Raw genomic sequence first — 12,557 nt, forward strand, 5'->3', positions numbered from 1 at the left:
CGTTATGTACCCTGTCCTTGACAGTCTGACCGAAGATTAGTAAACAGCACCCTAATAAAATATGTTCCCACTGCTGTGACGACACAATCATCTGATGCGGCGACTGGGGCAAAAAATAGCCAAGGGTCAGCTGCTTCATAGGGAGAGATATCCGTGTTGTAGTTAGTGTTTACAGTTCTGCTGGTCAGCCACAACTCTTCTGTCTGTATCATTAAGTCTTTGTGTCTATCAATACCCTAATTTCATGTTTATTACTCACAAGGGAACCCTTAAAATTCTCTTGAAACAAGGAAGGATTTTGTGTATTATCAAGTAATATTTTAGATAGAAACTATAGCTTGGTTTATAAGAGACTTTGATTCCCATTTTTAGTAGTGACACTGAGCTATGTAACCTCACAGCTATCAAGTGTCATGTTTGTCTCACATTTCCTGGAATTGCAGGTTACTTAGAAGATTATCCCAGTTTGCGGTTGAAAGTAAAAATATATTTATGATTTCTTTTTTCTTTCGAGAAAAAATTTAATCTTGTTTTTCTTGCCAAAGATCAGGTCAACTTGTTTTTCAGGTAGCTGTTTCTTTCCCAGTCATGACAGGGATGGGGGTGTGCTCGCATGCTCCACTCATATTCCAGTGCAGACCTTAAGCCCACCCTTTGCTTGCTCCATTCAGCAACGTCATCAGTCGTTCTGGCTCGGCTCTATCTCCTGCAAACAAACCTGAAAGTCAAACAGAAAGTGTGTGCATTCATCGTATCGTTCACTGATAAACATCTAGATTCAAATCAAAGAGGCTGGAGAGCTTCTATTTTTTTTGTTATTTGCTAGGTCACAAAAACTTCAGTGAAGCAAAGGATTTGGTGTTAAATGGCTTTTAAAGTCCATCCTGTAATCGTTCAATTTCGTTGATAGCAGGGCTGCATCGGGCTCAACGCCTTGTTTTGCTTCACGTAGACGTCTGCTACTTCTAAATTATGCACCATTCATATCCATAAAGACACGAGCGCATTCGAACTGTTTACTTTCAGTATAGTGAAATGTGTTTTACTACACTGTCACATATTCCCATGTAGTTATAAAAATTTTCCACCCCCCACCCCCCCTCTTCATTCTGGCACATGTGATTGATCTTGCAGAGCTTTTTTGACTTTTGTATGTTTTGGCATAAATCTAATCTGACCTTTTTGTTCTTGTGACTGATGACTTGTTTGCACCTTGTGCTAAACCGTACTTTCTCTCTGGATTGTGTTTTTCTCAATAGAAATGACTAGGATAACTGCTGTTATTTCCCAACTCTGGGATTAATAAAGTATTTCTTATACTTATTTTCACTTATGAAGACGCTTACCTGCTGGAGAGTGCTCTCTCGGATGCACAACTCAGATGCTGTGATGATCTACCCCACTGTTGCCCTCTGTTGAAGTTCAGTCCCTTTTATGTTGCCGAGCTCACAGTTTTTTTCGGCACTTTAACTTGCATCTCATTTGACTGCATGTTGCAGATTCACAGCTACAGCTTCCAAAAGGAAACTGAAAACCACATTTTTTAAACCTACTCCACTCCTCTTTTTACCCACTTAACTGATGAAGAATAGCACCTCACGGCCTTTCACGTCAACTGCCCGCTTTTCTTTGGTCGCCTGAAAAGGAGAGGGCCTTATATCCTAAACTCTTCCTGCGATTTAGAGTGGACACTCTTGATCTGAAGCTGGACTTTGAGCCCACGTTCATCATGTGAATGCGACTGTCATGGTAAACGTGTATTTGCCACAGTATTTGCGGGCACGTTTGACACGGTCACACCATTCCCTGCCAATGTGCAGCCTCGGGTATTTTTAAGTAATGCATAAACCGTGTGGCCTCAGATTACGTGGATGCACAAAGACTGACCGGGCGTCGGTGACGCCACGGGAGGGAGTGGTCTGCGAGAGAAGACCGCACCTCCGGGTCTCCGCCAATCCGAGAGAAAGCCGGCTTCCCCTTAAACAGATGGTCGCTGATATATAGCTTGAAGGCGCAGCTGAGCTGATGCAACACTGAACGGAGATAACACGAACGTCACGTCAGCGTGAAATCAGCATCCCATTCTCAAAAAGACGCAAATCGCAGAGGAGCTTTCTTTTTGTGTGTGGCTGTGATAACTGCAGATTAACTGGTGAGTGCACCGATCCCGATATTTGATTTCTTTTACATTTAAGAACCTGGCCTTTTTTTAGTCAGTCCTCTTTTCTAGGGAAATTATGCGCAATTCATCAATTCGTGCTTCCACTCTTTTTTTCTTTTTCTTTTTTTAAATCATGTGTGTTTAACCTTTATTTCCCGATTAAACCATCTCTCTCTCTTTTTTTTTTTTTAAACCAAAGCAAAGTCCTTTTCTGAAGTGCAGCCGGTTGCTAAGTCACAGTGACGTGCTGAGCTCAGGCAAAGTGCCAGCGGCTTCACACCGGCTTACTGGCCTGGTTTCATTTGTCTTTGTGGCCCGCGGGTCTCCTTTTTTTTAATGAGAAAAATATTTAGGATCTAAAATAGTGGTTGCTCTCATTCAGAATTTCGTCCACCACCACCAGCAGCAGTTTCGCCTTCGTGGAAAAGCAGCTGCACATTGGAGGGTATGGAGATCAGTTACGCTGCCGTTAAGGAATTAAACGATCGGCATGTCCTATAGAAAGGAGTCTTGGCGAGCTGTGTCAGCAGAGGAGGGAGCCAGACTGAGCCTATATTAAACAGGGGGCTTATATGATGAGTACCTTAAACGATGTTGGCTCAATGTTAAACAGCACATGCTCTCAGAAGGGGATAGGCCACAAGCATGATGGAGCGGGAGAGCGTGCTTTTGCGCAAAAGTATGCTTAATCCGTGATCTCTGTTATTAATAATTTTATGGTTCAATATATATTTATAAGAAAATGAAGGCAAACAAAATGAAAGCACTTTCCGACTCTGAGTCCATGCCACCCTGATCTTGGCACCGTTTTCCAAGGCTACTGTATGCCGCTGTACGCCCTCTCTCCCTGATTGGCTCTCGTTGAAGGCAGGGCAGTATATATAAACTCCCAAGTAACTCCGTTCATTCTTTTACTGGGAAGCTCATTGAACCCTTGGTAAGTCTTTTCTGAAGTGATGCGTTGCGTAAAAGTGTAGACGTCCCGTAATGAACGACAGTATAATTAGATTTCATCAAATTTAGTTTTATTGCGCTATTTTTGCATGAATACTAGTAAGTGGCTCATTATGCTTAATTGTCTGCAGTTCTGTACCTTTCTAAAGATATGTGGTGTTCGTGTGTGTGTGTGTGTATATATATATATATATATATATATATATATATATATATATATATATATATATATATATATATATATATATATATATATTAGTAATGTTGCGTTAAAGTTTTGCTTAACTTTGACTGTTTTGGTGTTTTTATGCGCTTTGATCCTTCCATTGCATTCATTCCACGTGTTTTCTCTCATCTCAGTGTTTTCAGATGCGTTTGATCAATCTGACTTTTAAGAGAATTAGAATAAAATTTTCAGAGTGCCACTTTTGTCGTTTAAAACTTGTTTGTCCATCTCTCGGAGCTTGAGGCTTGGAAATGAGCCCAAAACCTCATTTGAAAAATGTTGCGGGGTGAGACCACCAAATGATGACAGAGTCTAATTAAATATAAATGCAAACTGGCTTTCATTAGATTTGGAGAGCTCTACTAGACTTCTTTTTTTCATTGGAATTTACCAACCAAAGTGTCACCTAAAAGTAAACAGACACATTGTTCCCTTTTGTAGGTACCAACATGCCTGTCATGAGGATCTTCAGGAAGGTGGCCAAGCAAGCGTTACTCAGTACCCCAGGCTGTGGCTGCCAGCCCTTAACGGTGGCTGTACGCAACATCAGCTTCTCCCCTCGACAGGTGACCTCTGATGCCAGCTTCCATTCTGTGTCCTTCTCAGAAACAGACCACCCCAAGGTGCTCATCACAGGTACGTACGAAGCATCGGGTTTCGGTCTTTTGCAGCAATGCAGTTTAGTCTAATGCTTTAACAAAAGAGGCCATTTTAAAATGCATGAGGGTTGAGGGTTAGAAAATATGCTGTTCTGGGACTTTGAGATCAGCAGGGTTTCTGATAAGTTTGGCAATGAGAGCTGAGAGGGATGCCATTAAAAAATAAAATGTGGGCGTCCAGTGCTGTGACCTTTTTTTCTTATGGCCACTCTCCTCATGAGGTACTTCAGTCTCCATGGAAACTAAGCGCTGGTACTTATTAGCTGCTGCGCATCTGATTTGTGTGTGGTGTCCTCAGATCACTCATAATATTTCCACCTACTTCCAACCTCTGCAGGTGGCCTGGGACAGCTCGGTGTAGGCCTGGCCAAATTGCTGAGGTAAGGATTTTAATTTGTCCGAATATAATAAATGACAAGTTTTGTGTTGATTAGTGCATGAATTGTAACACTGCAGTTCAACAGTTTATTATAAGGCAAACTTTGTAATATTGGTTCCTTCGCAGGAAGAGGTACGGAAAGAACAACGTCATTCTATCTGACATCAGGAAACCTCCAAACAACGTTTTCCACAGTGGTGAGTATACTCATATGCTATATAAAAATGTATACAGTTCAGATACACAAAAGATACTCTATTAGCAGTGTTTAATGATTACGTTGCATAGCATATACAAGTACATACAAGACATTTTTTGCCCTTTTCTTTAACTTTTTCTTTTTATATATATATATTTATTTATCTTAACTGGGCACTACCAACCACTCAGCTGTGATGCATACTCTGCTGCATGTGCTGCAGATACTGCTGAGACTATTGTAAATGATTGACTAGGAGCCTCTTCTGAAGAAATAATGCATTTACACCATTTTAAAATGCACTAAGTGCATTAAATTTACAGCAACAAAGCCCAGGTGTTATTGAAAAAGCCATGTCCAACAGTAATATTTGTAGGGTGTGCAGACAGTCTTTTTTCAGTATGATGATCCTCTTTTGGGTGTATTGCTGACTAATGCTAGCCTTAAAAAAAAAAAAGGTCAGGGATTTGGCAATACAGGTTGTTACGCTTTTGAAATAAATCACAGCATATTGCGTCAGACTGAAATGGGCACATTTGAATAGTACAATGTCTGCAAATAAAGCCACTTGCTTTAATATTGATTTTTCCTTTATGCTTTAGGTTGTGTCATGGTTTCCGTGTGTGTGTGTGTGTGTGTTTGGGGGGGGGGGGGGGGGGGTTAATAAATTTCTCTAAATCAACATTTGAAAGTTCTTTAGTTACTTTGCTAACATTTAGCAATGATCAGAAGTTGTTTATGAACATGGAGGACATACCAATTCCAAATACACATGCTCTGATACATTATCAGCTACTGGTGTGCTATTGGCAGCCTGTACTGTAGGCTAGGGAGCATCCTTGACAAACAAGTGCAGTCACTGTGAAGGTGAAACAAAACTCTTTACAATGCTTATCCATCTCTGTCGCCATCAGGCCCCTTCATCTACTCAGACATCCTGGACTACAAGAACCTGCGGGAAATTGTGGTGAACAACCGCATCACTTGGCTGGTTCACTACAGCGCCCTCCTCAGTGCTGTTGGAGAGGCTAACGTGGCCTTGGCACGCTCTGTTAACATCACCGGTAAGTGAATTTGTAACCAATCTGTCTCATGTGGGCGTAAAGATTTGGGATGATGCTCTTGTTTTTCATGGGGCACTTGCTGAGTGTTTAGCTGTCTGTTTCTCAGGGCTTCACAACATCCTGGACATTGCAGCAGAGCACGGCTTGCGTCTCTTTGTCCCCAGCACCATTGGTGCCTTTGGTCCCACATCCCCCCGCAACCCTACGCCAGATCTGTGTGTGCAGAGACCCCGCACTATCTACGGTGTTTCCAAAGTACATGCTGAGTTGATGGGAGAGGTGAGAGCTCAGTTTAATCTAAACTCTTAATGGGCAAACTTGATATCAAACCCATAGAATGTCCTGAAAACTGATGATCCTCAGTGCATGTGCATGTGCCTGTTTTATTTTGTTTTGTTTTCATCTATCATCAATTGATGACTGTTAAATCTAAGTTCATCTGAGAACCTGCTTGTTCTAAATAGTTGAGTTATTTCTGTTCTTTAACAGTACTACCACCACCGTTATGGGCTGGACTTCCGCTGTCTACGCTATCCTGGAATAATCTCTGCTGATTCCATGCCCGGTGGTGGCACAACAGGTAGGGCGGATTCAGGCTACAGATAAGGTTACACTTTTAATGGTTGCTTATTCCTGTGCTGCTATCAAGTCTCAACTTTGTTATGCAACTGATCTATTTCAGAGTGTTGTTATGACTTGTTGCACTTTTTAATTTTTTTTATTTTTTATGCCAGCGCATAACTTGATGCGTTGTCTCCATATTTTCACTTGTTTGCTCAGCCACCACACCCAAATCCTCTTATCAGTTAGATTTTTAATTACAGTTTAGCTTTTCATAATCGCATGTTCCTCAAATATTTTACTTGGAATACTTTGATTCTGCTGCATTTGTTACTTTCTTGTAACAAATGTACTTTCTTTAAGTGCATAACAGAGTTTAGATTTTTCAGCATTTCTGTAACAAGGCTCTTTTTGTTTTTGTTTTTCCCCCCATCTCTGACCAGACTACGCTGTCCAGATTTTCCATGACGCAATCAAAACCGGCAAGTTTGAGTGCAATCTGAGACCTGACACACGGCTGCCCATGATGTACATCGACGACTGCTTGCGTGCCACACTGGAGGTGATGGAAGCACCGGCTGAGACACTAAGCATGAGGACGTACAACATCAACGCCATGAGCTTCACCCCCGAGGAACTGGCCCAGGAACTCCAGAAGCAGATGCCTGAGCTGGAGGTCACATATGAGGTTGACCCTGTACGACAGGCAATTGGTAAGCAAGGCTTTGATTTCTTAAAGGAGAAACTTCTCATTAATCTTTGATATTTTTTGATGGTGAAAATCCTATAAGATAAACTGACACATCCTGTAAATCTGTTCCTTTTCAGCTGACAGCTGGCCGATGAACTTTGATGACTCCAACGCACGGAAAGACTGGGCCTGGAAACACGATTATGATCTTCCAGAACTCGTTCAGACGATGCTCAACTTCTTTGGCTCAGAAACACGCATGGCTCGTTTTAACTGAGGCAACGCTGCATCAATCGTAGTATTTTTTTAAAATGGTTTATTTTGTACATAATGTAAAAGACTGACCAAAGAGAACAGAGAAACATGGCCTGTAAGTCATCATCATCTCACTTCTCTGTGTAACATCAGCAGGGTCCTTCTTGCTTGCCACCGGGCTTGTCTCAAATGTAATGGTCAATGAGGACTAGAATATCCCCACCCCCATCCCTGGAATCTAGTCTCTCCACCTCTGCTTTGCTCTTTTTTTTTTATTATCCCTTTTCTATTTAGAGATTTGGGTGAGGAGCAGTCAATGAGTTGAATTGGTGTCAACATTATCAACATGAAGCTGTGTTTAGATGAAAGAAAGGGTAACTTGCATGCTGAAGAATTGTGCAAAATTTTGCAATATTTTCTGAGGAGTCTAGTTAACAAATGGAGAATGTTGCATTGTACAACTGAAAGCATTTCTATGTTTTTCTTTTGAAAACCCAAATGGTAAGGGTTTTTTTTTTTTCTGATAAGTTTCCATAATCTGGGAATTTTAGGCCTAAAGCTTTGGGGCCAAACTCAAGCAAGAGGTATACTCGTACACGAGGTGTATCCTTTGTTGCACTTTAGACAGAGTTGGATCTTAAAACCTCTCACAAATAAAGGAGCCTAATCACCTACAGGGATGAATACCTGATACATTGTATCCGTTTTTTTCAAGCAGTGTGGTGCAGGGATTCTTAAGAATTGTTTTTTCTTTGTATTCCATGACAAATTATTTATTCTGTTGGTGTTTTAATATGTGGGAGCACTTCTTAGCACTCTTTTTCTTTTTTTTCCACATGTTGCTGTCCATGTTTGTTACTTCATTTTTAACATTAGGTCTTTGATTGTTTTCACATGAAAGAGAAATGAGAGTTTGGAGGAGACTGTATTTCTGTAAAAGGAACTCTGAAGATTGTCTTCTATGTGAATGTCTTAGCAGGTATGGCCTGTTCATTCAAACAGCAAGCTTTGACAATAAAAAAAAATAAAAATAAATCACATCACTGTGAGTGCTTTTCCAGTAATTTTCTACACCTTTTATTTAACCATCAGTTTGTTGACCTGTAGTGAGTTCAAAACCCGGGCTCGAGGAGGGCAGCTTGCCATACCAAAAACTTTTGTACAGACTGTTCTCCCAGTCACAGATAAAGCAAGTGTGAACACATCAGTCCTGAGAACACAACTCTTTCCTTCTCGGTAAAGAATGTTAGAGCTGTTACGTTTTAAAGGAATTCATTTGCATTTGTTTTAAAGCAGATCAGTGATCTCTAGCACACATATTGAGCTGTGAGCTGTGCATGCTGTTGATCAGAACTTGGATATTTTAGTTACTGACAGAGCTAAGTGTACTATAATGTGCATTTACTGGCCTTAATGGTTGCTCAAAGCTTAAACTGTTGATAGATGTAGAACTGACAATCAGATTACCGTCAAATCTGTTCTTTACTGATCTGAAAATAAAGATTACATAGTGGAAATGTCAAAACTTCGAGTCACTTCTCAGCAACTGTATCTGGCTTCCAAGAAGCCAGACTTTCTTCTTCTTGTTTTTAAAGAGGTTTTGAGCAACAGTTCTCCAGCTTTCTGAAGGTCTTTCAAAGCTTTTCTTTGGACACTGGCTGCTTCCTCACTCATTTTCAGTCAAGTCCTTGTACCTCACCATTTTCAGAGGAATGTTGTTTTTGTTTAAGCCACTTAACACTGACCTATAAATTATTAAGACATAAAAAAGGCACATATCTCAAAGCAAGAACCAATGTAATGTCTACACATAATTAGCACTAGCAGCCAGTCAAAAAACACAATTTGTTCCCACTTCTTTAACTGCATCAAATATAAAACATTTTGACAGGAATTAAATTGTATTTTTTCACCAACAAGGTGTTTATCAAAGAGTCACTAGCTGAAACCCTGGTATATCTCAGGATGGTGTGTGGTGTGCCTTTAAGAATTTGAGGAAACTGGACAAATGAAGGACAAAATTAGAAAAAGCATCACCAGCAGATGAACAGTATCTAAAAAATGTGTATTTAATATTCCTTTAGCTGATTCTATGAAAAACTCTACCAATGCAGTAAATGCATACCAGATAGAAAAACACACCGTGGAACACTATCAGTCATGGATTGGCCTCCCCAAAGCCCAGACCTCAACATTATTGAAGCAATGTTGGATCATCTTGACAGAACAAATTTTATCTCAAACAATAATGCAGTCTGAAATTTGAGACACACCAAACTACTTCTCTGCTTGATTATTTGAGAGAAATTGGAATTAATTAGCAACCAAAAACTTGTAAAATGCAGAATATTGGCCCAGTTTACATAGTCAATGATGTTCTCCTACAGGAGAATAAGAAAGAGGAAATAAACCTCCCAAAGAAGAGTCCTCCTCATCAATAAAACCAGAGCTGCTGGATTTTCCTTACAAACGGGACCATAAACTGTAACCCTGAGGACAGCAATGTCCTCCACACACTCAACAGCCTGTCTCATATTTCTCTGTGTCAGTGACTGCTGTAGCTGTTCCAGGTGACCTCGCTTTGCTTTGTTTGCAGTTTGTGCTTCATGAGAAAGAGCACAGACGGGGAGTTTATGTCAGTGAAGTGAAAGAAGGGGCGCTGCCTTTTATTTTACTCTCATGAGCTCTCATCACTAATGATCACCTGTTCAGTATTAATATCTGTTGGCAAAACTTCAGGTATACCTCCAAGCTGGGAGGTTTCTTATTTTTTATTTGAAAATCTCAACAAACTATCGGGAAAGCTTTTAAAACTGTGGGATTTCAAACTAGTCCCACCTCCACCTTACCTTGTACAAATCCTTTTAAAATGGGAGTTTTATGTGATTTCTACTCTCCTGAATAACGCCAGGTGTGCTTGCAGTCTTGTGCTTTATGGGCTTGAAAATAAAAATCAATATTTGCACCATTTTCACTCTCTGTTGTTGTGAATTAAAAGCAAAGCTTATTCTGGACTAAAAAAAAAAAACAGCTACGTAAAACCTGTAGGATTCGCAGCTAACTTACACTCGTGTGCAGGCATGCACTACAGAGGCATACAACAGTTTGGTCTGGCTGCAGGTTAAGTTCTCAGAGGCAGTCTTCTCCCAGAGAAACTCAGCTATGGATGACTGTATCTGAATGCGAGTGAACATGTCTCTGACAAGGAGGAGGGGCATTAAAGGATAGTGGAGGAAACAGAGAGGCTCTCACGTTTTTACTACTTCTGTTCCCTTTCTTGTAAGTGGAACCCAGCCTCTTATGTAAGACATCTCCCTGGGCGCTGCCTTCCACCAGCCAGTCAGAGAGCTTCTCTTGTTGCTTGGTCCCCGCTGCTCTGTTCGTCATCGTGTAAAGAGATTCTCACAGTGTTCAGGAGATTATGTTACACTGGCGCAGTCAGCCGAAGACACCACAGCCTCTGTTCCACAGCCAGTTGTTAGTCCACATGGAGGCTTGTTGCCATGGGGATGCAGGCCAAGGCACTCCCCTAACACCACCACCACCAAGGACCCAAGACCACAAGCCTTCGTATAACACCCTCCGCCATCAGCAGAAAACAGTAGAGGCCTGTGCTGTACGGTATAGGCCTCCCTATGAGTGCGATCACTGGGGCTTCTCACCTCTGTGAAACCATTACACAGTTACACACAGGCATGGGTGAAGGAAGCATTCATAAAAATAAAAAAAACATTTATTTACACTACATGAGTTTGCAGAAAGCGCTTCATCCCATAGGGCAATAAAGAATATGAAATATTGTTGGTTACAAATCTCTCAATGTATTTTTCACTGGTTCAGTCGTCTGGAACTGGGCTATATTTACAGCTGTCGTAAAATCAATTTTTACTGCGGGGTTATGTTCCCCGTGATGCACTGCGTGGTTAAACTATCTCTAAATTTAGCTCCACGTTTTTAATTTAATGATGTTTAGACCTGTTCTGACCTTTTCACCTCAAGTACACGGCGTGCACATGCTTAGAGAAGCACTTTTAGCATTTTATATGACCCGCTTCGTCGCTGTAACACGCAAAGCACTCTTTCAAGATTCATGAAAAAATGAATGATGATTGGTTAAGTGTAGGTTCTGCTGTCTCGTGAGTTAAGATGAGTACACTTTTTGCTACTGGTCCTTTCATGGCTTTGGTTACGCAACCTAATTCCCTGCTTGAGGTGTTAACCCCAGCCACAGTTCAGGTCAGATTATATGTTCCCTTGATACCGTTTTGACCGTTAGAAACCCCAGGTGATACCTGACACTGGACCAGCAGATAAAATGAGAGTCGCTCCTTCTAATCTGTGCTATCAGGACTAGACTCTGTGGCATACAAACATGTCGGTGTCCAGTGTAGGCTGGGTTTCACCTTTATGCCAGCCTATTTACAGAGTCTATGCAGCAGTTAGTGACATATTCATTCTGGGCTGTCGGAGAAGCTTCAGTCTTTGGCACAAAAAACATGGAAACCAAAACTGTTCAGTTTGAGTGATCATCCTAGTGACTTAAAACACAAAGAATCAACAAAACAGCTGCATATAAGACAATGATCAACATCCTATGTGAAATCTTCATTTGGAATCACCGTTCAAGAATTCAACTGAAAAATAAATGGCTTAGTAGTAACAACTCGTGCTCTTGCTCTTTCTACACAAACAAATGTGAAGGTGACCCAGGATAGCATATCAAGAATAAGAGTTTTACTCTTCAGGTTTTCTTCTAAGAAGTCTGATAAATATTCCCAGAAAGCTTCTACAAACACTTACTCCATCCTAACACTTTTGCCTGCAAAGCTAGGACCCTGCAATGTACTGCTGCAACAATTTTAGGTGTCTGTATTTGTGTAAAAGGATCTCTGAAGTTTGTTTTCTGTGCTTGAAAGCCTCATTAGGGTCTGTCGTTCTTTTGCACAATTAAAACTTTCTACACCTTTTATTTAATCATTGGTTTGTTGACCTCCAGCAAATTCAAGACTCGCACACCACAGGAGAAAGCTGTTGTGCTCGGGCTCAAGGAGGGCAGCTCGCCATGCCAAAAACTTTTGTACAGACTGTTCTCCTAGTTACAGATAAAGCGAGTGTGACAACATCGATCCTGAGAAAGCAACTCTTTCCTGCTTGTTAAACAATATTAGAGCTGTTACGTTTTAAAGGAATTAATTTGCATATATTTTAAAGCAGATCAGTGATCTCTAACAGACATATTGAGCCATGGGCTCTTGGATTTTTTAAGGTTGCTAACAGCAGATGAAATACATGACAATATCCCTTCATTCAGTAAAGCTTAAAATGCTGAGAGATGCAAAATCCTATTACCTTAAAATATGCTCATACTAATCTGGATATCGAGATTATATCGAGTAAACATCACAAAT

The 12,557-nt window shown here is 40.8% G+C and overlaps 1 protein-coding gene across 2 annotated transcripts; it reads left to right on the forward strand.

Moving 5' to 3' along the window:
• Window positions 1–1,980: 1,980 nt before the first annotated feature.
• Window positions 1,981–8,194, forward strand: tdh (L-threonine dehydrogenase). 2 transcript variants are annotated; one of them, XM_063496075.1, is made up of 9 exons: window positions 1,981–2,152; window positions 3,783–3,977; window positions 4,338–4,380; window positions 4,506–4,576; window positions 5,493–5,642; window positions 5,749–5,921; window positions 6,132–6,222; window positions 6,647–6,916; window positions 7,032–8,194. In XM_063496075.1, the coding sequence occupies exons 2-9, from the start codon at window positions 3,791–3,793 to the stop codon at window positions 7,169–7,171; spliced, it is 1,125 nt and encodes a 374-aa protein (XP_063352145.1). In that variant the 5' UTR covers window positions 1,981–2,152; window positions 3,783–3,790; the 3' UTR covers window positions 7,172–8,194. The 2 variants fall into 2 exon arrangements, with proteins under 2 accessions (XP_063352145.1, XP_063352146.1); XM_063496076.2 differs by lacking the exon at window positions 1,981–2,152 and adding an exon at window positions 2,934–3,098.
• The last annotated feature ends 4,363 nt before the right edge of the window (window positions 8,195–12,557 follow it).

This window comes from Pelmatolapia mariae, linkage group LG15, assembly GCF_036321145.2.
Source record: "Pelmatolapia mariae isolate MD_Pm_ZW linkage group LG15, Pm_UMD_F_2, whole genome shotgun sequence".
NCBI classification, from domain to species: domain Eukaryota; kingdom Metazoa; phylum Chordata; class Actinopteri; order Cichliformes; family Cichlidae; genus Pelmatolapia; species Pelmatolapia mariae.